General features: G+C 38.3%; 1 protein-coding gene across 1 annotated transcript; it reads right to left on the bottom strand.

The window, feature by feature from the left end:
* Positions 1-8803: 8803 nt before the first annotated feature.
* LOC139744722 (zygotic DNA replication licensing factor mcm6-like) lies at positions 8804-27169 on the bottom strand. The gene is made up of 18 exons (XM_071655145.1): positions 26951-27169; positions 25283-25426; positions 24484-24594; positions 23447-23609; positions 22809-22948; positions 22095-22207; positions 21237-21382; positions 20205-20355; positions 18306-18447; positions 17377-17518; positions 15606-15713; positions 14700-14855; positions 13900-14028; positions 12739-12900; positions 12068-12179; positions 10979-11164; positions 10271-10410; positions 8804-9139 (listed from the first exon to the last, which is right to left on the bottom strand). The coding sequence occupies exons 1-18, from the start codon at positions 27040-27042 to the stop codon at positions 9005-9007; spliced, it is 2472 nt and encodes an 823-aa protein (XP_071511246.1). The 5' UTR covers positions 27043-27169; the 3' UTR covers positions 8804-9004.
* Positions 27170-27190: the final 21 nt, after the last annotated feature.

Consider the following 27190-nt stretch of genomic DNA (forward strand, 5'->3'; position numbering starts at 1 on the left):
GCTGCCAGTCTCCAGGCCAGTGGCAGTTTTTTTTTACCATCAAATAAGTTTGACATGACATGACACGTTATGCAGCAATATTTGGGTAATTTTCTCACATTGTGCAATCAAAATACTCACAGTACCGGTAACTAGAGAATTCCTAGGTTATATCGCAGAAATTTGTATCCATAGCGCAACATTGCCGTTCGCGGAATGTATGTCGCCATTTTGAATTTCATTAGCCAATCACATGTGAGGTACGTGTTTAAGTAAAAAACACGTAGAGATCTACCTCGCATATGATTGGCTAACGGATTCGTAGGTTGATGAGCTGTTACGACCGCTGGTAGTTGCATCTTTTTTCATGAAAATTGTGCCAAAATGTTGGATATATCATTAACCTGGTGAGTGCAATGCATACCTCAAATGTCGATTTTGCTATACAAGCTTAAAGGACAAGTTCACCTTCATAGACATGTGGGTTGAGTGAATGCAGCAATATTAGTAGAACACATCAGTGAGAGTTTGAGGAAAATCGGACAATCCGTTCAAAAGTTGTTTTTTTTTAAGTTTCTTCTCTGTCACGGCTAGATGAAAAGACCCCTAAAGTAAGCTTGTGATGTCACATGAGTACAACGATATAAAGAAAGAATGAAGAAAATTCAACATATGTCCATTTTTCTCGTATAACAAAAGAACACTTGACTTCTCTCTTTCAGAAGGCAGGGGGAATAATATTACCCTTAACATACGTCAGTAGCAAGTCCAAGAAATGTGCACTATATTAAAAAATTTTCATATGGATAATCAACTAATTCAAATAAAATACATGTAGACTAAGTTCGTAAAAATTCAAAACGAAATACACTGTAGATCTCTATCTTGAATGAACAATTATAAAAAACGAGGACAAATCTTTTTTAATCTATTTCTGAAAGATAAACTATCAGACAACGTTCATTTAAAAGGAAGACAATTAAATTGAAAGCACCTCTATAAGAAAAAGTTTTGGGTTTTGGTAAAAATAATTTTCTGTGGGACCTATTGAAGCGAATAGTAATGTTGGTTGGTTGTACTTGAACAAATTTCGTAAATAAAAAGCGGCCAATTTATACCATGGTGTTCATATGACAATAACGTCAAGATTCCAAAGAGTTATACCCATACGAGTATGAAGCTCTCTAATTGAAACATGTTCATGGGGGCTCACCCTAAGTGTAATGCGAATTGCTCGATTTTGTGATTTTTGTAAAAAATGAATAAATAAATACAGGGTAATTGACTTCGTTATGAAATGACCTTTTGACAACCTTCATCCTGAACCAAAGCTTAATTTGAATTGAAAGCTGTTCCATGTACAGGTGAAGCTACATTGTAATAAAGATTATAGAGGTCTAATAATGAAAGGATTAAAATCAAACGAATAACATACAGCTGTAGTTAGGTTCATGAAAACTTAACATACAAGAAAGATGCCGTTGAATTTTTCAGTTTTGGATATTCCAACTGGTATCTGCTCATTTTTCATATGATTTGAGCAATATCACTTATGTGAAAACATGTGAAATCTGAAAATTCCTTCAAAGGATATCACAGGGCAAGGACTTGGTTTTTGAAATATGACAGATACACCATTCATAAACACAGATATATCATAACCATTTTTATCTTCAAAACTCCTAGTGACTCCACAAAAGGGAAACATTTGTGCAATGTTTTGACAGGTTGATGTTCTGTGGCAGTATATTGGTCAATGCAATCAATGTCACTACTGCTGCCTGTTTGCACCCAGTCACGAGAACTGTACTTGCATGTTTGCTGTTATCAAGTAAAGATACTGTAGCTAGTCTATACCTTCTCTTTGTGCATGATTGTGGCCAATGCTTTCCCATGTGTGATTCAGTGGACCCAATAATTCAGAAGCAACAAACATTGAACGTACAATATCTACAAATTAAAACACAAAAACAAATGAAAGTCATACCCAGAATTTGTATCCTCTTTAAATTTTGTGAATTCTAATTAATCAAATCATGGTTTTTCTCTTCACAGAAATCGTAGCCATGCTTCAGATATTTCATTGGAATGCTTGTAAATCCAGACACTACATGTATCTGTTGTTTATGAAGCCTCTACCAGTCTGTTTGATTATTTCTTTTTTTTAAAACAAATTTAAGCTGATGTGGCATTTCTCAGATATCATGGATCCCAGGGAAGACCAGTTTGTGCACCTGAATATGGACTACTGTATGTAGCCATCTTGTCAGTTTGAAAATGAAACTTGAGTATAAACAAACAAACAAATGTGAAACATACTAAAGGTTGATTATTTATTGTACAGAAATGTAGACACCATCCAATTCACTTAAATAAGTTGATGATAAATGATGATTAGATACATTTTGTAGTGCTATTATGTACTTGCCTGATTGCATGGTTGTAAATCAAATTCAGAGTGTTGAGTATGGTCCTTAACATTTTGTATCCTGTAGATGGCTACTCTATTTATTCAGTATCACAGGAGTCCTTCTTAGAGGATTTTGATGAGCCAGGCAAACCGTCCTAATGCCACCTAATATTCATTCGATTATAAAAAGAGTCCAAAATCTACCGAGCGCGACCACTACCACGGGTGTATGAAGGATATGTGTAACTACCAAATGGATGCATCTTACCCTGCGTGTACGGAAGTCTGGGAGATCTAGCGTCACTCTTTTGCAGATTTTGTTCGACAAAGGAATGGATGCCAGCAGTGATGGATGTTACATGAAGGGAGAGATGTCACTAAGGGAAAGACTGCTATCAGTGTTTCAAGACTCTATTAAACAAACTTTGTGATGCGGAGAAGAAAAAGAATAATTGTGTGTTGTATTTGTGTTCTGAAAATGCGAATTATAGTTTTGCAGAGTTGAGTAGAATTGAAATGGACATTGTTGTGTAATATTATATTGGATGCTTGTGGAAGAATTATGATGCATGCATCATTTCATAGACTTATGTTTTTTTAATTACAAATCAGAGGAAAAATTGTGTGATATGAAATGACAATTCCTACTGTGTTATGCAACCCGGGAATTCATTTTGTATTTCAGTCTTGTTTTCACTTTTTGTCTAGTGCTTGTGATGTGACCTTTTGCAAGCCTGATTCTGCAGGATGTAATTGATAGTCTTCACTCCATGAATTGCATGAATAGATTTCATTCCTATACAATTATGTTTTTATGCTTGAACAGGAAGGATCTTTTGTCTGATGGTGATGATATTCATGCAAAGATATTCATCATGCAAAGATATTCAGTCGCTACCTATGGAATTATTTTGGTTAGTGTTGTGGTCTGTAGATGGTCTTGGCAGTTTTACAATTTGATATTGCAGACAAAAATTCTGATGTGATTTGATAAAGATGCTGTTGCAGCATAAGACTGCACTGTAGCTTGGGAATGAGTCCTAGACATGTAAGAGCAGAACTTGGACACATTATCTAATGTAGGTGCTAAGAGGCACATTTTACTGCATCATATTTAGATGGCCATCAATGATTACAGTCAATTACTGTAAAAGTGGATATTTTCCTGCGACTAATTTTTCACGCTCGGCCGGATAAGAAGAGTTTCGTGTGTTTTTAATTCCGCGTAATCAAGACATCAACTACTGGAACACATGACAAGCAAAAATATTAATGTGCTCTTATTTTTGCACTAGTTTCTGTTTGCGGGGAAACGCGCAAAAATTTCAACACTGCGAAAATTTCCACTTTTACAGTACTTCCCCAGAGGGTAACAGGCACCCATGAATTTTACTGCTGAGTCCAGGCACAAAGTGGACTGGAATATACAAACTGTACACTACTTTTTGACAATGTATGTTATTTTATGATAAAAATGAAATAACATCTGAAATTATATCAGTTTAGTTTTACTACAAATGACCCTGCCAGCCATGCAGATGAGTATACCAAACTACAGTTGTGTACGTGTATAACCAGTATGTGTATTTTTGTCAAACAAATTTAACCATCTAGGCTAAGATAACTCTCTGCAAGGCATAGCTAGACAAAAACAGTAAATGCTGAAACATTATTGTGAAATCTACCTTAAAAGGAGAGTGTATTTTGACATGTGAATGTGAAGTAGTACAGGAGAATATTTCACTGCATAAATGCTGGGAAAAGTAACCAATAAAATGTTGGGCAAATACTTGCTAAAAACAACAGAAAACAGCGCACTAGCAAAATGCCCCAAACACTTAACACTCTCACCTCCAAATACTGTACCATGAAGTACAAACTTGTAAATGTCTTTCATCTTACATTGCATTCAAAGATGCACCTCAAAGTGCTCCAGCAGTTAACATGCTCATGTGAATGTTACATCCATCACACTCCTAAATTTGTTCCCTCCCCCAATATCTTGTTAAACATGAAATATGAAAAGCAGGTTTTTTTAATGCGTGGGCACAATGGGTTAAGAAAAAATCATCAGTGCATCCAGATGAACTACGGCTAATCACACTCCAGTCTCACTGTCGGTAGAGTTGTCCAGTGATTTAATTTGGTAAGAAGTATAGCAGTAGTAATAATATAGAAAGACAATTATTTGCAAGAAATCTTAGTAGTGAAAAACCAAAGGTCAAGGTGTTTTACCTAAAATTTGTCATTTCTGGCCATATCTTCAGCTGAGAGCATGCGGTGGTTACAACTGTATATGATTCATTATGAAGGATAGAAATAATGGATGTGAGGTTACAGTTCAGAATTTAGTCAGAATTTAGATTTATTTTTACTCTGCCTAAAACCTCTTCTTCAGACTTTTTGGCAATTCAAATGCTTTGAAACGTTTACATTTTGATGCATTTCAGACTTTTTCCCTTAAGATTCAGATTTTTTTTTTTTCTGCAAGTACTCTCACACACCTGAGAAATACACAATTATTTGTCGGATATGATTAGATGAATAGTCAAATGTCAGATTAGATGCACTGTACTTTGGCTTCAAAATTGAAGAAGGAGAAAGCGTTTTCAGACTATAGCTTTAACCAGGAATGTATGATGAGAGTATTCTGAGAAGTACACTGTATACAATGTAAGAATCAACAACTGTTAGGAAGACTAATTTCTTGTTTCTTGTACAAGAAATCCTTAACTTCAAGGTACAAGTTCATCACTTCTGATCACAAGAGTATATTAGCCTTTGTATTGTAAAACTGTGCATAATATGCACACTTTTAAAGTCCTGCTGTATCTGTTAAATTGTTTTCTGTAACCAGGAACTGTGGGTATAGTTTAAATGACAGTTATATTTGTATTCCACTCAAAATGGTTTGTTATGTTTAACTGGATAGGTGTCAGGACCAGGACCTTGCATGTACTGTCATTATAAAGCAGAAGTACATTTATCATGATGTGTAAATGTATATGACTGTTGCATTCAATGAATGTACATGTATGGATACATGTATGCTTCTATGAGAGTGCAAAATGTGTGAATAAACAGTCACATCATTGTAAAATAAAGTGGCACTCTTGAAGTTTTCGTTTAATTACTAATCACTACTTTAGTCACTTAGTTGTGAATAGTCTAGTGTGTATGTGTGTGTGTGTGTGTGTTTAAATAGAAAATGAGTATGGATGGAGGAGGAAGCACTTTATATTTGGAGGCTCGGTTTTACCTAAAGGAATGTAACAGGTTGAAGCCAAGTCGGAATTTGTGACTACAGTGCACTCCCGTTACAACGAACACGGTTATAACGAAATTTCGTTATAACGAAGTAAATCTTCTCGTCCCAAAATTATCACCATTAAAGTCTATGGTACAAAATTCGCTTATAACGAACACGGTTATAGCGAAATTTCCGTTAAAACGAAGTCTTTTCCGAGCGCCACAGACAAAGAAAAACAAAAGAAATGTGCTCCGTTATAACGAAATGCGAATTGCTTTCGAAAATACGTAGCGGAACAAGCATGTTATATAGCATCTCTGCATGGGTTAACGCTTCACACCACTGTGTGTTCGCTCCTTGTGTCATGCACAGTTTCTGAGGGGAACTTGCGTTTATTATTGTAATACATTTATCCCATCACATTTCACATAGCTTTCCAGTGTATGATGAGTACTCAGCAAACAGAATATGATATTATACACGTGGTTTCCTTGTTTTTGTTATATGTATTTGTTCGGTTATAACGAAATTTCGTTATAACAAAAGAAAACTGCTGGTCCCGAGCATTTCGTTATAACGGGAGTGCACTGTACAAGTAAATTGAAGGAAAGCAGTGGACAAATTATTAGGTACAGTGTATCTATATTCAGATACAGATTTTATTCACTTGGCCACCTTCCAATGAAATAGTTTATGTTGAGATGGGGCTTCAGATAACCAACTTTTTGTGAGATAACGAGAAACCTCTTCTGAAAAATGAAAGAGCATAATATATTATTCTTTGTTGAGAGGAATTCAAAGTTTATTTGATTAAAATTGGTTTTTAAATGGCTGAGATATCCAAAACAAAGTGATCGTACTAAAAGGTGGGACCTACCTTATATCAGGATTGCTGTGTTTTATGATATCTTAGCCATTGGTATGTATATGCCTTAAGCACTGTACAGAGTAGATTACTCTGATTTGTTGCAATATAAATACTGATAATATGTACAATGTATGTATTATCAATATTTTAAAACTGACTTTCATGATATAAACTTTGAATTGCTTTTAAAATTGTATGCTCTTTAAAAAACATGTATTATAAAGTTATTACCAAGTTTCTCACAAAAAGTTACAATCTTAGTCCTCGTATCAACCATAACCATACCATCCCTTTAAGTTATTGGCAGATAGGCCTTGGCATATAGGCCTACCGGCAGGTCTTTTATATGTTGAAAATCTCATGGTGTCCGAGAGAAGAATACATACATATGCTTTCTCTTCATGACAAACTCAGTCATGCAGACATATATCTCAATATGTGAAAAGGAAGTGTATCAAATGATACTTTCTTGAAACTTCCCCAGCTGTGATTAGACACACATACAGTATTTGCAGAACAAAGTTCTGAGCGGAATTAACAGTGAGGGCTCCAGCCAATGAAAAGAAGTTAGCTAAACAAGGGTGCACGCACACACAAACATACGCGTCTATGGTAGAAATCGAGGACCCGTTTTACCCATAAGAATTTTACCATATAACTGAGGACCTGTGTGTCTGTAGGACTTTTGTCAACCAAGGACTTATTCGTATGTTACCATCCAACCGAGGACTTATTACAATAATGCTAATCGAGGACCTGCAAACATGTTACCCTACCTGCAAAAGCATGCAAAAGCGGACTGTTTGGAATGGTAAATGTAAATGTAAATGTAAAGTTTGTATGTGTATACTGTACTGTCCTCGGTTTTCTGTGTGTCCTCGGTTTAAATGTAAAGTTTGTATGTGTATACTACTTTTACACCATGGGTAAGTGCACACACACACACAGAAACACACATATAAGGTACATTTTTGTAATCTGCTTGCAAATCTTGGTATATGGTACAAAAATTCTTACCCTACAAGCAACAAGAAATGATACATAAATGAGCAGAGACTAGAACCATCATGTCATAGAGTGCAATCATGTTTTAATGGGCTCACAGCTGAATTTTGTACACATTTTCACACATCCTAGCAATGAGCATTCACTCATACATTCATTCATGCACAGGAGTAATTAATGCACTACAACCATAAGAACTGAAATGTTTGATGTAATCAAATATACAAGGTGAAGGCAATAACATTCACATAATGTTCACATACAATAAGGCTCTTCAACAGTGAGTAACATCTCCAAGTTATTCAAATGTACAACAGGCTACACTAAGAGTACACAAATAATCCTTAGTTATTTACAGTATTTACATACAATGAAGGCCACATCTCTGAAAAAGTTAAAAATGATGCATGACTAGCATTCTGATCAACAAGTACCACAGAAGTTTCACTTGTCATTTTTACAGATGAAAATACAGTGTAATCGTGGCTTTTGAAGTTTGGCATGCTTGACATGAAATATGCCCCATTAACCTCGCTAGAATGGTACATCTCTGGAAGACAAAAGTCATCTTTACACCTGGAACAGATGATGTTCAGATGGAGGTCTTGAAAACAAAGGAACACTCATCATATCTACCATCAGCTGAGTGCAGTGATCACGCATTATCAAACCCATCAGCCAAAGGTTTCACTGTTTAGGGTTTCGTATCAGGTACAGAACTACATTATTTATTCTGATGATAATCTAGTTTGCTATCATCATGAGACAATGATCTCATATTAGTCAGAAAAAAATGTTTAATAATGATCCTATGCAAAAAAATTTACAGATCCACCTGACACTGTATCATGCCCCGTTTAGACAATTGACTTTAAATAGTAAACATAATTAACAGGAGAATTGATAGGAACTGTCCTGTGAATTTACCATGCCGCGAATTCTTAAGAATGTTCCCAAACATTTTGCAAACATTTTCATTCTGCAAATTATGTGTACACAAAGTGAGTGAAATCTTTATTCACTGCAAGCATTCTTGCTTCCTGCTTACAATTTTAACTTACAACTTTTGTAGGACATCAGTGAGTTCTAACTGAGGAGCAATATTCTTTTGATACAACAAGCCCTCAAGAATTAATGGTCAGTTCCTCAACAAAAGGCCAATTCTGCCAACAACTGACTGACTGACTGACAAAATCACTCTCTTCCAGCAAACAGTATTCAGAGGCAATACCACTATACCTCTGAACTTTCTATCCATGCCTCCCACCCCCCCCCCCCCCCCCCCCCCGCCCCAATCCTCTCTGCTTACCTCTGCCAAAAGCTTCATGAAGACTTACTCAACAATACACCTTGCTAGTGTATGATTTCAGGTACGCATCATTGGGCCACTGAGAGAAAATTGTCAATGTAGCTCGCATTCAACGCAACTTTGCTTGCTCTTTGGGTGTGGCAGCCAATGCCCCCTCCCTCTAACAAGATGGCATCAGTCTCTCTAGTCCTCTATGGTGAAGTTTGGATGCACCACCAAAAGAGGGTCCTCTTCCACCACCTCCTCTTCACCCTCGCCCTCCGCCACGCCCTTCTTCCTCTTCAGTCCGGTCTTGGCTAGCTCAATGATGATGTGATCCTATGAGAGAAAAGATGGACAGAGTGTAAGGAGTGATTACATGGCAGGCAATTTTTGTCATCGCACAATGTGTTGACTCTTGCGAGATGTGGGTCTTACCTGTGAAACATCATGCAACTCTTGATACAAAATGACTCGTGGTAACTTAAGTATTGCACATCATGGTCCAAATGAGGTGTCTATCTTTTAACTGTTTTCCTTTCTTTAACATCTCTAAGATATCTTAAAATGGAAAAAGTGCAAAACTTATTTTACAACCACTGTGCAGACTTTCAATTGACAAGTCACATAATACACTGCTGATGCCATGTAGCACCAAAATAAAAGCAGCACTACATCTTAAAATAATTTGTTGTGATGTAAAATTCTGGGTCAAACATGATTTCAGTTTTGCCTGGGACGAATCGAAATGTTCATTACATCCCTTCTTTCTGTTTTATCTGCCACTTACTTTTCATGCATATCATCTAATACCTGTGGTGAGTGTGTAAGGGAACACGGGTCCTGCTATTCTTGGTTACCTCGCAACTATGAGTTTTTGTTCATTTTGTCTAGATTCTGTCATTCCCTGGAAGGGATATACAAAAGTCTTTGGTCTGGGATCCTGTTTGTATGTTGTTACAGAAGTATGGTGCTGTAAGACCACTCAATCAACCACATTTCAAGTTAAAAAACAAAACAAAACATAAATAATCTTGAGTGTCATTGTTTAAACTGCTACCAGTGCCACTGATATTTTGTAAAAGTTAAAGTTGAATCAAGTAACTGTGGTCAAAAGTACTTGCTAATCTTGAGTGTCATAAACTGCTAAGTGCCACTGAAGTGAGTTGAATCAAGTCTGTACTTGTATTAGTGAGATCTGAGTATTATGATTGACTTATTGAACTGTTTTCATAGACTGTGGTTACAGAGTGATTTATTTCAGGATCATATTCATTCACAGATATCAAGATTAGTGACAACATGATCTTCAATTGTGAGTTCATCCGACTGAATTTTGTTACAAAGTGTATAGAGCTCAATGGTCAATGCTGGAAACTTTTTGTAAATTGAGCCTCCACAATGGTGAAGAGTATCTACTTTAAACTACAGCAGGGCAACAAAAAGAATTGAATTTGATAAACTACATACCCTGTGAATGAGGCGGTAGATGACTTTCTCGACCTTGGTTTTCTTCTCCACCAACTCTTCCTCAGACTCAATCTCCTCTTCCATCTCTTTGAGGTACCAGTTGACAACGTCACTCCTTCGTACACCCTCAAAGCCTTCCTCTGCACAAACATTAGCAAAGAAAACATCACCTTAAGGGCAGGGCTGCCAAACTCCATAATGAAACATGCTGTCAAAATCATACTTTGAAGGGGGGTGGGGAAACATCCTAACATGTGGAAAATGCACACACTATGCAGGCAAAGTGGAAAATTTTAATGTTTTTATCTTCAAATTGTACCCTCTTCATTCTAAACTTGTTGACATACAAAGTCAGTCTCAGTTTGTGGGAAAAATTTCATTTGACTAGATGGCATTAGGTTTGACATCTTAGCATGACAGTAAGCCTGGACATGGGCATAAAACATCTCAGCATTTGAACACAGAGATGATATGTGGCCTTCATCATCAGCTATTTGTTAATGAAATATAAGCATGAAACCTTTCTGAAGTGAAAGATAAACATCTATGTAAGGGTTTATGCACATGGAGAGGGGGAGGGGTGAATATGTCATGGGAGGGGGAAGGGTACGTTGTACAGAAAGGTTGGGGTAGGTGGGTACGGACAATTGTCATGCTTATACTAACAACAAGGTGGACATTCCGGTTGTTATTGTTTTTTTTTCCTACCTTCTTTTTCTTCTTGCTGCCTCATGTACAACACAAGGAGGTTAGAGGTCATCTTGTACTCTTCAAATGACATGTGAAGTCCCTTCTTCTTGGATGGGCTGCCGGGGTCCGTGTCGGCAGACTCCTGCTCCTGGGTGGGCGGAGTGTCTGTCTCCATGGATTCAGCCGCCTTTTCCGTCTCATCATCTTTAAAAAGGGAAAAAGAATAAATTGTGTGAAGACTTTACCACTGCACTGAAATAGATCCAAACAAGCACTGCTTTCATTTGTTAATTTAAACTCCTCCCAGGAAACAAAAGAAAAAGAGTCCACAGCAAGTAAAGAACTGTATATCTATGGTAAATTATTCTGTTGGAGTGAACATGATGGTGATTGCACCATTGACCAAGGTATTAATTATCTTCTCTCCTTTGGGGTTTTATCTTTTCCATTTCATCATTTTGATAAAGGAAAAAGAACATATTAAAAGACTTTATCATTACAAGGAAATAAATCCAAACAAGCAGTGCTTTCAAACACATTTGTTTTTATCCCCCCCCCCCCTAAAAAAAAGGGAGTAAACTGTCCACAGCATATAAAGGATAGTATATCTGTGAATTTCTTCATTGGAGTGAACATTATGATGATTGCACTATTCAAACAAATAATAGTTATTAGTTCCTGAGAGGTTTTATCTTTTCTTAGCAAACAGTCACAACTGAAATTCACAGTAATATGGTGGAACAGACTCCAACATCAAATATTGTTTGTTCTTGTATACCACAGCAAAGACAGATACTGTCAATGTACACATAATGCTAGAAGCCTTTCTCTATCATTGAAAAATTAATATAAATTCTACCCCAATTACACGCTTTTTAATACTTTCTTTGAATACTTCCTGTGGTCATAACACATGAAGAAAATAAAGTGGTGTTGCAAACTGAAGTTACACTATGCCTACTTGATTTTGAGATCCTCACATTAACCCACTGTCAAGACTAAACTGGAGTATTCTCAGGAAGCTGTCTATGGGAAATGTGTGTTATAGCAAAATCAGCCTGCCCTCAATGGGTTAATTTGCTTGCAATGGCTACTTCTATAACTCACCGACTGCTGGACCATCATCTTCCTCCTCCTCAAAGTTGATGACAGGTTGCTCCACCCGGATGATGGATTTATTGAGGAGACGGAAGGCCTCCTTCACATGCTTGGGTTGGACCTACCAGATGTAAGCAAGGAGACATGAAATCATCAGCTGTCTTTTGATAGCAATTGACAGTACATCTAAAGAGCAAGCAACAGAAAATCTGAAAGCTTTTAAATAAGGAAAGACCAAATTACGACTAGTGCACTGTGAACTAGACATGCACAAATATGCTCGCCACACCATGGAGGGTTTGAGAACATGTTCGTGGAACTATGGCTATTCTGCACACCATCTTTTTTATATAAATTAGTATCCAACATGTAGTCCATATTGACCTTGTCATATCAGCTGGATGGCTAGCATCCTATACAACTGTCCTCAGAAGTTGTGATATATGATTATTTCCTTTACTTTTAGCAGGCAGTGTCCATTCATTTTCCTTCAATGACAGTGATACATAATAAAATAGTGTGTTTTTTACACAGATGTCCTCCCCAAGGACAGCCTCCTCTACCTTACACCATAAAAAAAAAATCACTGCACTTTAAAGGAAAAGGTTACATCCTCCAGTGTCCAAAATAATAGGTATCTGCTGCATCTAATTCTGAAGGAGGTTAAAGGGGAGTCAAACCTCGTCCTGGCAGTGCAGCCTGGCCATGCCCTCCGAGAGTCGGATCATGCTCTCCAGCTGTCGCACCGTGATTCGCCATGATGACATTGTGGCCCCCGAGCTGTCTCGCTGCCTGAGGCGACGATATTCGTCTACCATGAAGTCCTGAGACTCCTTTGTTATCTGTTGACAGCAAAACAAAAAACAAAACCATTCATATTGATTGATCCTTTATGCATTTATTGTGACCTTGATCAACTCTCTCTAAAAAACCCGTCACTAAAATGCATGTGGCCAACTTAGAGGTAAGTTCATTTGTGTGCTCAGGTCTGGGATGCTTTGTGGAAAATGTGTTTCTTTGCCTGGTTCATATCATCCTTGTTTCACTCCAGTTTGCATGTGAGCTCAATACACAAATTATCAGGTTGTCTACATCCATGCAAAAACAGCGGGAAATCTTTCAACGACTTGACTTTGACATTGCATGAGACTCTTGGTGCCAAAATCTACTATCTGTGAGGCTATTACAGTATCACATACATGTACGTAGTATGTCAACATGCTAAAAGCTTGTAATAAAAACCCTAACAACTAATTATGTTTATACATCATGAAGCAAGAAGTCATTCAGATTGCTAAATGATACATACACAAACACAGGCACATTGGAATAGAAAACACTCTCTGTGCATTGGATGAGGTGTGTGTACATGTGCAGTTTGAAGTATGTTTACAATACTACGCTGTACTTACTCAGAAGCACTGTTAGAAAAGCAGAAAAAGATGGCACTCACATACACATCACATTTCTCTTTCTAAAGTTGGTAATTTGTACTCGGCAAGATTCAGACCTTTCATTTTAATTCCTTGTTGTATCCAGTGGAAAAGGTGCTATAAATACATCAAGTATTATTAGTACTATTTAGGAAAACAATTGTTTATGAAAACTTTTTTTGCTCCAGAGCATTTCATGTGCATCTAAAAGTCCAGTAACTTCATGTTTATTACATGAGGCTCCTTTGAAATGTTGCTTGTGGAGGAATGCAAAGGAATTGAGATGAAAGGTCTGAATCTTGCCAAGTAAAATCACTGACTTTAAAAATTGTGTTTTCTGTGGTATATTCCTATACTCCAATTTCTTCCTCTCAAAACTGGTCCCAAATTGTGTGGCTAGAGACTTACCGTGGGCTTGAACTGCCTGGCAAACATGAGGTAACGCTGCATGTCCTCCACAGAGTAATGCCTCTCCACACACTCCTGTCGCCGGGCGTGGAGATCCACGATCCGTCTCGCGATGGCGTAGTCTGTCACCTATGGATTGAAGGGTGAGAAAAAAAGAAAAACAAATGAATAACGTATGATATGCTCGATTTCTAACATAGGTTTCCTAGCCCTTAAAGACGCTACCCAATGACAAGACGTTTAGCTGCCATTGTCCTGTTTTGTTTTCACCATCAAAGCTTTGTAAGTTTGATAGTCTACTAAAAATGAAAATGCTAACAGCTGTCAATTATTCCACACCATTTAGTAATGGCTTAGAACTGTACAAGCCTTTCATTACATAGTAAGTCCAATTTTCTTTGTATATCTATTTTTCTCCTAAAATTGAAATTAGGATCATCTACAAATATGATGGAAAAACATTAAACAGAATTCGATCAAAATTTGAAAAGAATTGATCACTTGGCAAGCAATAAAAATTCAGTCATCAGATCTTTTATGTGATATCTTGATTAACTGCTAAAACTGAAATCTACCTTTGACTCAAGGCCATGATGACTGGTAAATAAAAAAGTACTCTCTACAACAGCAACATTACCTCCATGTGAGAGAGTAACATTTCTCAGCAAAATCTTACGTGGATGATAAGGAAATGAGCAATGAGCCCTGGAATGGATCTTATTGATTTCATTACAACATCTAATACGTGTACAATGATAACGGAGTGTTGGTGTTGAGAAAAACAGACTCAAGTCCCCTACCTCATTGCATTCATCCACCAGGATGAAGAAGAGATCAAAACGCGACATGATGGGAGCGGTCATCTGGATATTCTGCTTGAGAGGCTTGGTGCGGTCATAGCGACCACCGATGGGGTTGGCTGCGGCCAGGATGGATGTGCGAGCATTCAGGGTGGCCTGCAAAAGAAACCAGGACAGACAGTTCTAATGATAAACTTTCTTTTTCTTTAAATGATCATGATAAATGCTTTATCTCTAGGACTCTGGCATGCGCTTTGTTTGCTAATCAGGACATTTAACATCAACATCATTTAACATGATTTCTCCCCTTACAAGAGTAGGAGCCCCGACACAAACTGTCACTGCATAGTGATTGTTTTAATTTTTTTCGTTGCTTTTTTTTTAATCACAATGACTTTGTATGTGACAAGTGGTCTATTTCACCAAAGTCAGTGTGTCTAACTCACATTATATCTTCGTATTTTGTAGAGCTGACTGCAGGTCAATATGACTGCTTGGCAAGAAATGAGGCAAGTACATGGCAGCCCAAAATGGCTCACATAATTGATGTTTAGTGTACTCAGTGAATGAGAGCATCAAGGGAAAAAAGGAGGCATCTTCAAAATCCGAACACTATGCTACAATGATCTGCAGGTAGTCCTTAAACTGAGGTGGTAAACAAAATTATAATTAGACATAATAATACACCTGGGGTAGCACCTTGTCAATTAGCTTTAAACTTGTTTCTCATAGTTCTTGTGATCAGCTTTACAGAGATGTAAGTTCCAACACCTTAGATTACTTTCCTGAATTGAAAAACAACATTTTAATTTGGCAACCCTGGGCACTGAGACAGTAGTTGCCATTTCACCAAACCTATTAAAACACATTCATCTTTCCAGTGAAATATCTGTGCTGAACACCTACCTTCACTCCAGCTTTGGTGATAGAGATCGTCTGCTGCTCCATGGCCTCATGAATGGCGACCTGATCTTTGATGTCCATCTTGTCAAATTCATCGATGCAGCACACACCCTGCACGAAAGAAAGGAAGAATGTTTTATCAATTTCATCCAACTTCATAAAGGAGGTACTAACATTAATATGTGATGGAGAGCCACACAGCTACAACTATATATACACAACAGGTTAAGTTAATTAAGATAAATGTGAAAACTAGATATATCGCTACGGCGACTGATATGCCTCAGCAATAATGCATGGTTCTCCTAATAGGTCTATAGTACAATGTCTTGACAATGTGCGATGACAGTTCAACTAGGTTCAATTGGATGAATGATTAAAATGTCAGAGTGCAGGTATTTGGGGAACTGATGATTTTTACTTGACTTTTGACCTTTTTATAAGTTTATGCATTGAGTAATTTTCAAGGTATTGAGAAAAAGTATAATTTCAGTATCAAATGGGAAAATAGCATTATCTAAACCTGGCCTTTGACCTTTGACCTCACAGTTCCAAAGAGAATCACTGTTAGGATGAACATGCATAAATATGTAAGTTTCATGATGATACCTTGAGTTACTTTTGGGATATGGAGGAAAAAGTGCAATTCAGCACTTTCACTTGACCTTTGGACCTTTGACCTTTTGGCAAGAAACTTCCCACAGAATATATATTGGGTAATACATGTATACATCAAGTTTAAAAAAACAAAAACCTTCAGGCATTGCATAAATTTAAGGAAAGTAGTGATATTTTGAGGAGTTCACCTTGACCTTTGACCCCCTGACCTTTGAACCATGGCCCCCAACTTCCCTAGATAATCACTGCCCATTGGAACAAGCATATACTAAGTTCCATGAAGATACCTTGAACCATTTGCGAGATATGGAGAAAAACGTGAATTTTCAACCTTTTTTTTTCACAAAATAACCTTCGACCTTTGACCTTTGACCCCATGACCCTAAAATCCAAACAAAGTATTATCCCCCCAGGATATACCCTCATACCAACTTTGATGTAAAACCACCACACGGTTATTGAGATATCGACAAAAACAAAACGGGACGTACGGACGGACGGACGGACGGACAACCCGAAAACATAATGCCTAAGGCCACTTCATTGGCGGAGGCATAAAAATGCAGACATGATGAATCAAAATTGCTCTATATGTTCAAATACAGTACAATAATGTACTAGTATCGGGTGAAATTTGGGAAATTTATTTTCTGCAATGCATTATCAGGACAATTATCTCCCTCCCCTCCACCTCAACCCTGGCTAAATACTGGGGGGCATTTCATGAAGCATTTTTGTCAGATATTTTTTTGACAAACTTTTACAAGCTACTGAAATCCTTGCATCTGATTGGCTGAGAGCAAATTTGCCTGACAACTTTGTCGGACAAAATGCTTCATAAAATGCACCCCTGGTTAGTGATAAGGATAGGGTTAACCAACCAGGGGGTCATTGCCCAGAACCCTGCAATGACAGTGATTTTGGTTTTTATAGTAACTTTGGCATATCAAACAAAGATATGACCTTGGTCTATTTACTTAACATAATAATGTCCAGCTGACATGAATAGATCTGATGAGTGTCCTAACTAGTGCAAACAAATCACTTCCTAGTATCATACATTAGAGAAGATCATAAATATCACTTATGAAGAAGTATGGTGCCTTCCAATATGAACAATTAAAGATTGTAAAGGACATTCCTTGTTCCTACTTACATTGTCTGCCAGCATCAGGGCACCGGCTTCGATCACAAACTCAGACGTCTCTTCATCCTTGACCACTGCAGCGGTCAGACCAGCGGCCGAGCTGGCCTTGCCACTGGTGTAAACCGCACGGGGGCTGAACTCCTCTACACACCTGGCAAGATGGCAAATCAAAGATTTAGCATCCTTTTTTAATCTGACAAGTTTGATAAGGTACAGATAATACTCAAATAAATAAGACATAGAAACAGATAAACACATTTGATTTGTCTTCAGTGTGCCTGTATTACTAGCTGTAACTTAATAGTTAAGTCTCTTTTGAAAATATGAAAACAACTGTCAAATGCATTTATTTTCAATGTGCCACGGGAGGGAGAAGACAGTGTGGACCAGTTAGAATCTTTGATCCAGTGATCACAGCTGAATGTCATACATAGCCTACTTAGCAGCTAACATTGATAACATAAAATCAATTTGAATCAAATACAGAAATAGAGAGGGGGATCTGAAAAGTTATTGAACTTTTGGCAATGTGCCAATGGGTATATACAGATTGTACCAACCTACGATACTGTACACTCTCCTATGAGTATAAAGTGCTCACAAAACCACTACAAAATGTCTATTGACTGCCTACACACATAAACAATTCGGTTCATACTGTTACCAGGGATCTCACACCCTGCCATCATCACAGTGGTTAATTAGTTTACCAGCTTTACAAGCTACTTAAACACGATGGTTGATGAAACCTTTGATGCTATGAATGATGACCTGAAACAATACACAGGTAAACAATAAAAGACAATTTTGAGGTTGCAGAATTTAGCTTCTCCCATCTAACCTACACCACCCACCCCCCACCCCCCATAATATCCCTAATCTTCTATTTTGATTGCTGGGACGAGACAAAACTGGATTATGCAGTAAAATTTCCTCACTTGAGAAGTTGACTCTTGGCCGTGCTTGGATCTCCGACGACGCAGACGTTGATGTCGCCACGGAGACTGGTACCCTCCATGGTCGTCTTGGGGACTCCACCAAACATCATGAGCAGAATTCCTCGCTTCACCTCATCGTTTCCTGGAGGCAGGAGAGAACAAATTGGTAAATCAAATCATAAGTGTGTGTCACATCTTCCTGTACATTGATGTTAAATATCCAATCTCTCTGTACAATATAATACTTGCCCCATACATGTTGTACATTGTAGTTTCATGTTATTCACATTAACACAGCATCATATCAGACTGTCATACATACATATATTATGTTGCGAAGTGCAGGATACAGCTCTATTTGCTCAGCTAGTCTAACAGACTCAAACTAGTAAACCCATTTGAATTCCAGACAGATGTGCTATTGACTGAACATCAAAGTGCGATAAGTCGCTCCAAACAATTAATGGCTGTTGGCTAACAGGATCAGCTTCCATCAAAGTTTGATTACTCAATTTACAACACCTTCTTGTACCGTTTTTGCTCTCTACTTCAAGTGGCACATACATTTATGTTTTTTTCCCAGCTGAACAGCTGCATCTGATGTAAGTAAGCCACTGTATCCTAATTGTTAAAGTAGGAACTTTAAGCTGGTAGTTATGCTGAATACCTCATTTTGAGGATACTATTTGCTTTATTTGTGACAGTATGAAACAAAGACACACTCCACTTAAAGATAATAAAAAGTTTTGGTACCTCAAAAGCTTCCCTGAATTTCCTTGTCTTGGTTTGTGTTTCAGGTTAAAGTACGTTGTCTGTGAGAATTACTCGCCCCAAAGTGCTCTCATGTCTTAGTAATCATGCAATAATGGTTTCGTACCAGAGCCAACGCTGTACAGCGTCGATAAATATTGTACGAAACCACTACACTGACTGCGACCAGCAGCGTGCAGCCCATTGTACGCATAGCTAACTGCGACCAGCAGCCCCATACGCATAGCGTAATGGGGCTTCGCATTGTAGCATTCAGGATCATGACAGAATTAGTATCGCGGGTAAATGTCAACTTAAAATCCAAAAATTTCTTCGATTTGAAGACTTACCAGTTAAGTTGAAGTATTGAAAACAGGCTTCGAACAACGTTTGGTTCTGCCAATAGTCCCTTTCTGTTCGAATTGATGACTGAATGTGACTCGGTCGAGAGGACCTTGGGAGAGCTACATACACTGGATACCATGGCCAGCGCATGCGCACACAAACATCTTATCCGTTCATGGATTTGAAATTTGTGTGCATGTGATGTGTTCGCATGCACTGGCTGTAGTATTCAGTGTACTGTATGTAGCTCTCCTAAGGTCCTGTCGACCGAGTCACATTCAGTCATCAATTCGAACAGAAAGTGACTATAGGCAGAACCAAACGTTGCCCGAAGCCTGTTTTCAATACTTCAACTTAATTGGTAAGTCTTCAAATTGAAGAATTTATGGGATTTTAAGTTGACATTTACCCTGCGATACTAAATCTGTCATGATCCTGAATGCTACAATGCGAAGCCCCATTACGCTATGCGTATGGGACTGCTGGTCGCTATGCGTATGGGGCTGCTGGTCGCAGTTAATTGCATGATTACTAAGACATGAGAGCACTTTGGGGCGAGTAAGTCTCACAGTGTTAGTTATATGAAAGGTACTTTAACCTGAAACACAAACTACGCCAAGGAAATTCAAGGACACTTTTGAGGTACCAAAACTTTTTATTATCTTTAAAACCTGAACTACCATACTAAAAATAGCCCCTAAATATTATCAGCTACGATGGTAAAGTAAGTGCATAGATGTAGAACAGAATCCTCCCTTTCTAGTCCTGTAGAAACCCAAGGTAGGTTGGACTAAAGTCTCTTACCATGGATGGTCGGAAAGAGACTGGTGATGAGGTTGTGGTACAGGTTCTTATCCTGGCTCATCTCATACACCTTCTGCCATTCCTGGTCGGTCATCTGCTTCTTGATGGCCTCAGCAGTCATCTCCTCTCCTCGCATGTCGCGTCCTCCAAACTATCGAGGAAAGCGGGCACATTACAACAGGTGATATATCAAACATGTATAAGCCTGCTCAAAGATCATTTGGTCATCTACTTCCGAAGGATTGAGCCAAGCTTGTACAGTCTCTTAAAGTGAAATTAAACAAATCTCCAGTAATTTCTTATGTTGATACTTCATACTGTTTTCGTAACATTTGTGAAAACTGGTATAAGACAATCAGTGGATATTTTGCGACGGTACTGTAAAAGTGGCTATTTTCACGCGAGTATTTTTTCGTGCTCGGCTGGGTAAGATGAATTTCATGTTTTTAATTCTGCGGAATCAAGACATTTATTAGTGGAACATATGATGTGCAAAAAATATTCGCATGCTTTTATTTTCGCGCTGGTCTCTGGTTGCACGAGATTTCCACACTGCAAAAATTCCCACTTTTACAGTATTTTTCTCGATGAGTCAGCTGAATATAAACCAGCCAACACAGCGATAATCAACGTTAAGTCCCCAAACACTGTAATCTCTACTTTCTTTTTGCAAGCATACTTGCTTACTTTACAAGTCCACTATCTCTCCCAATCACCCTCAATGAAAGAAAAAAAATCACAACTTCATGTATTAAAGGAGATGAACTAAAAATCTAAAGATGCATTGTGTTCATGACAGCTGATTAAATAAGTGCAGCCACTGACAGCACATTTCAGAAATATGTCCCAGCACACAAATAAAGATCACAAACAAGCAAACAAACAAACAAACAAACAAGCAAACAAACAAACAAACAAACAAACAAACAAACACACAAACAAACAAATATTGAACACATTACATGTCAATGGGAATACAATATAGCTTCACTGGTCCTCCTCTCCAGGACCAGAAGAGTGCCAGGGACTCACCCTCGGGTTGGAAGCCGTGACATTGCAGGCAAGGAAGGCCAGTCTGTAGGACAGGTCCCGTACTCCGAGGGCCTTCAGCCCCCTCACGCCTTCCTGGTCGTAGCCCTCTGTCCCTTTGCCGCGGGCCGCAGTCTCTGCCCTGGCACCTGGAAATAAAGACAGAAAGTGACAGAGGGGAAAAGTCTACTGTGAATATCTTATTTATGGCATACACATTTATCATTACTCTCCATCTGAAAGAGACGTGTGTATCTGCAAGTGGCACATAGTGCGTCTGATGAGTCTCCACTGCTCTATGGAAAAGTGAGGGGGAACTATTAAAGAACTGACACAAAGTTAATACATGGTCATGTGATTCTATTGCACAGGATTCATTTCCCCTTTAGAGCAGGTCTCAAAACATATGCAGACATGGACACACACTGGGCATTGGATGTTATGGTTCACCCGTTGAGGACGAGTCCTGAGTATACTTGGGCAGGTGTCTATGGGAAATGCGTGTTGTAACAAAATCAGTCTGTCCTCAACGGGTTTGGAGCATTCACTTCAGCAAGAAAAAAATAGAGAACTCATTATGCAGTGTGATATGACATGCCAAATATTCATATTCACTGAGGTATATGAACATTGATGGCAACTGGAAATGAATACAGTATACAAATCACATATTTTAACTTACAAGTACATATCTGTTGTTAATCTTTTGTGAATATTTGCAGGACATTACAAGAAATCCAAAGTGTCTTCAACAAAATTCAACTGTAAATCATTGTTTAAGATATACCGCACAGGAAGGAGCTCCACACCATGCATTCATTTCAAATTGTAGGTTGGAACTAAAGAACACCTAGTATTTACCTGGCATGGACAGTGTTGACACATCGGGAACAACAATGAGTGTTCCAGTGAAGTCACATTTATCACCGGCTTGCGGAAGCTCAACAGCTTCTGCTCGCAGTATGATTTCCACGCTGGAATATGAAACGACAAATAGACAGTTGAGTTGCCGGTACATGTAAACTGAATTCACGACTGGGAGAGATGGTGAACACCTACACACAAGTATTGTTATAAATTATTGAATGAATCAACTCTGATTTACAGCCTCCATTCGGGAAGAGTAAGCACTGCTTGCAAATGGACTGAAGGCAATGTGATACACAATCAACAAAATACATGGGCTACATTTGAATTTCATTGTATTGGCATTATGATTTGATATGGAAAACTGCTAAATGCCCATGATGACTGTAAGCTATGCAACCGACTTACTCAGAACACAAACATAATGACAAAAATACTGCCTGTACCATTATGCGACGAAGACAAAAAACAAACAAACAAATAATGACTTGAAAATTAAATATGCTTTCTGATTCATTTTGGCTGGTAACACTATCTACAAAAAAGAAAATTAAGCTTTTCACTGCATGATGGGCTATTAAAGGGAATGCCTGCATAACCTAAATGTTGATACTCTTCTTCTAGTATACACCTGTATGCAATTAGCAGTTATACACAAAAATTGTCGCATGTTACTGTAGACAGGATTTTATGGGTGGGGGTGGGTACCTGCGTGGAATACTTCCCCTTGGAAGCTCTGCCTGTGTCTCCTGGATCCGAACCTTCTGAAAGTCCACAAAGCGAGACTTGTTGGTGTCCAGCATGAAGCGTGATCGGTTCGAGCACACCGGATTCCTGCAGATCGTGGGCTGATTGCAAAGGATTGTGGAATTATATCACTGATGCGTGAAACAGCTTAAATCATGTATTAACCAGATATTTGTTTGACACTCAACAAGGAAAAATAAAATGCTTTACCTATGACAGACAAAGATGGCAACTTATTTCTTTGTTCACATGAAATACATTTTTCAGGGCAAATTTCAGCTGCAAGACTTCATTGCGGGCCTCTATGCAACCAGCTAGCATTCAACGTGATAAGACATTTGAAAAGATAAGGATATCTCACTATCTTCATCCCCTTTACAAATCCTGTGACAAAGTACACTTCCTATGTTATGCAGCAACATTATTCTGATGTCATCTTTTTCAGATGAAACTTGGAGACTTTACCTACTGTAAATGATATCGAATGGGTCAGTAACAGTTGTTTCACACAACCATGCATAAGCTGATGATACAACTGTACTACTTATCATAATTACAGAAGTAATTCACACGGACTGAAGAAGATTTTTTGTGAATACCTGAGTGAACTTAAACTGCTGCTCAACATCCTTGATTTGAGTCTGGCAGTCCAGACAGACGAATGTCCCGCTGACCAGCTCAGGATGGACTGGGTGGGTCCGAACCACCTGACCGCTGATACGGATCAGAGAGCCAATCTTGGCTGTGGTCATTTCACGCACCCTGCAGACAAAGGTCGCTTTGCATATTAAAAGGCAATCTCAGTGTGAATGACATTCACGTTTTTGACCACATCTGATCATTACCCTCTGTTTCTTATGACTTCAGATAGAGTGATTATCAGGGACCTTTAGAAAGGTCTTTACAAGCTGTGTCTGGCCTACTGTATGGAAGCAAAGATCCTGTTTCACTTATTTTTTGCATTCCCCAAGAGCGAAACCAAAAAGAAAAGACACACATAAAAACCTTTAAATGTTGATAAAATAAATGAATGAATATAAATACAAATATATAAATGTAAATACAAAAAATAATGACATATAAAAACATCAGCAAAGCTATTGAGTTTTTACTTGTTCTAACATTGCTTTTATGAACAAAGTTAGGTCATCTACTATTTCTTTCAAGTAGAGGGCAAGTATAAATACAGCTTTTGTCGTTTCTTTCTCATCTAATACAGTCAGGAAGTTCTTGCAAACATCAGTGAGATCTGACAGACAGGAGTGTACATGATAATTCCACCAAACACCAACTTTTGATTGTTGCACATTAAGTAATACTGTAATATTAATAACTTGTGAATTTAGACATTCTGACAGCTTCTACCCGTGAATAAATCTCATTCATTATCATACAAATGTACCCGTAATTATGTACAGTGTATGATTGGCCTGATGCAGTGGGAAAAAACAAACAAACAAACTAACAAACAAACACACAAACACCACCGAATATGCACGCGCTTCTCCGAGTTATTGATTTGTACTATATTCCATCCACTCCACAGAGAACAACACACTTATTTCCCCTGTAATTATCAGTGACACCCCCCCCCCCCCCCAAAAAAAAAAGATACATTTCATACGATTTTACATACTTATGTCTGGTGGGCACATCGTCGAAGGCAATGTAGAACTCCTTGTTGGGTGGAACCTGGGTGTGATCTCGGGCGAAATTCCGCACTGCCCGGCACAGGTGGGAATACACTCTGCAGGAAAGAGGTAGCATTAAATAATGACATAAAGAGCACAGTTCCTACCAACTGGTAAAACACAAACTTAAAGATAATCATACAACTAATAAGTGTAATTACTTGTGCATTGTTCATGCAGGCCCCTTTGCACTTTATCCTTTACAAAGCTACATCTATACTTGCATACTAGTATTCTGCAGTCACAAAATTCTGACAGCAATTTCTTGTCAGCTCTCTTTTTTTTTTCAATGAAATGCTGTCAGCATTCCAGGACTTCTATTTCATCTTCACTGTCATCCACAAATTTTTGTACTCACACCTCACTTGTTTTCATCTTCTTTTTTTTCAAACCTTGCATTAGAAAGCCTTCTCTCTGAACATTATGAGCACTATCCTACACACTTGTACCATGTCTAATCTCATTGGCATATAGGTTTTAGAATTCATCTCACCCATTCTGTATTTCCCCATTATAAAAACACATCATTCTGATTACAATACTGATTATACTGCAAATTGTATGCATAACATCTGCATTTGTCATTTCTTGCAATTATGCTTTAGAATACACGATAGTTGTTTCTGGTAATCCTCTAAAATCTAACCAAAAACAAATCATTTATGACCTTCATGGTTCACACTGAATTTTGTCACTGTTTTGTTTGTTTTTTCTGCCTATCACTGGAGGGGCAGTACTTTGTACCTGTAGTATTCTTCCTGAATGGTGGTGGCCAGTTGTTGGTTGTGTGCCTGGATGTCCTCAAAGCTGACAGTGAGTGTGTTCCTCTCGGGTCTGATCAGCTCCTGAACGTCCCTCAAATACTTCACATCATCCTCCACTGTGAACCTGATGAGCAAAGTGTGCACAAACTCATGTCAAAGTAAAACATGTACAGCATGCCCAGGTGAAGCTACGACCACACCCCTTTCATGCTTTTGATATGCTGAGCCTGGTTATTTTTTTTTTCCTATTTTCATGCCACAGTTTCTTACATTTTCTTGCTTAAGACTTTGAACAGACTTGCATCAAAATGTAGAGTTTGTTTGTGTATGTGTCAGTTATTCGCATTCGGGCTGGTCGCAGTTAATAGTCTGTAGGTTGTGTACAGCGACAGGGCTGTGTATTTTATAGAAAAGATTCCTAGGCAGATCGTTAGTAATGTTAGGTCTAACGTTAAAGCCGGATAGATATCTCAGTCCGGAAAATCCGCTCATGATGGGGGCTCTGTCTCACAAGGCACTCTCCCCCTCATGAGTACCGTGGTACCTCGGGAGTACCGGGGCCATTCTCCGATAAAGCGTGCAAAACTGTGATTTTCGTGTCGCCAGCATGTTGATACAGTTTAAATTGATATTTTGTCCCTCAGAAATCAATTTTTTTGCTTAAATTTATCTGAGAGGTCGAACCTGTAAAATGAATACCAATAAAGCTATTGGGACGTCCGGGATAATATTAGAAATACGATCCGAAGTTTGATGTAACCCTAAAAACCCCATGTCGCCAGGACAGGAAGTGTTCATATAACAAGTTGTTACTTGTTAACATATCATTCAGATCATATCTTTTGTACCTCATTACATTGCCCCTCGAGTGCCTGAATGAAAAATGATATTACATAACAATATCATGTTTTGATATTTTTCTAAGAGATAATTTATAACATGTCGCCAAATCGCAGTCAGATACGTTACCCTTTTTTCAGAGTCTTGAGAGAAGATCAAAGAAATGCCGCATGGCAGTGTAATTTCATGTGTTAAACACGTGTGTTTTAATGGGCGCTCTGCATCGGTTGATTAAAACTCGATTTTTTGAGAAAAAAAACAGATAGGATTTTTTCTTCTTTTCATCATGGATAGTGGACATGTGCATCGTGCAAAGTTGCGACAATTTATACGTCAGATGTGAGATGAATAGAAGTGAATAGGGGGCCTCATGAGGCATGAGGGCGGTCCTCATGAGGCGTGGGGGCGGTCCTCATGAGGCGGGGCAGTCCTCGTACGCGGGAGCGGTCCTCATGATGAGCGGGTTTCCCGGACTGATCTTCACTTCTCATTCATCTCACAACTGAGTGATATTTAAATGGTCGCATGTTCGCACTGTGATTTTTTATTACACACACATGTGCTCTCTCCATGATGAGAAGAAGAAAAATGTCTAGGCCTATCTAACATTAAATTTAGAACCCTAAATTTACATCTAACGTTAGACTCAAGATCTACGTTAACATTATTTGTTCTGATTAATGTTAAAACTCGATTTTTGTCAAAACATGTTCTAACTGGGACCCCATTTCCAGATTATACATGTCGCTATGAAACTCTCGCTCTCTGTGAAGTCAAATTTGGGGTTGTGAATCGCAGTTTGACTTACTCTTCCAGAAAGTTTTGAAATAACTTCTGACACGTTTCAGCCACATCGTCTTTGACTTGAGTGATACCCGTCCGTTGATCTGCAACATCCATGTTCGTCGGTGAAGATGATGTTTAGGCTCAACGATGTAAACTATTCTTGATCGTTGGAAACTTTCAGAAAGCTGCAGCTGTATGAAGCTGAAATGAAGCCAGTCTTTACTAAGACAAAAATAACGTTATCTGCTCCGAGTGCACCACT

Source organism: Diadema antillarum, unplaced genomic scaffold (genome assembly GCF_040938485.1).
Source record: "Diadema antillarum isolate AM-2024a unplaced genomic scaffold, OU_Dant_1.0 seq00001206_RagTag, whole genome shotgun sequence".
Taxonomy (NCBI): domain Eukaryota; kingdom Metazoa; phylum Echinodermata; class Echinoidea; order Diadematoida; family Diadematidae; genus Diadema; species Diadema antillarum.

Bases quoted from the DNA above. Each gene is read 5' to 3' on its own strand.
- LOC139744722 (XM_071655145.1), bottom strand. From the start codon at position 27,042: ATGGATGTTGCAGATCAACGGACGGGTATCACTCAAGTCAAAGACGAT. The intron at 24,595-25,282 runs GTACAAAGTACT...TCTTTCCTGCAG, and splicing joins ATTCAGGAAGAATACTACAG to AGTGTATTCCCACCTGTGCC. The intron at 15,714-17,376 runs GTAAGTAGGAAC...TCTTTCGTGCAG, and splicing joins CCCTGATGCTGGCAGACAAT to GGTGTGTGCTGCATCGATGA.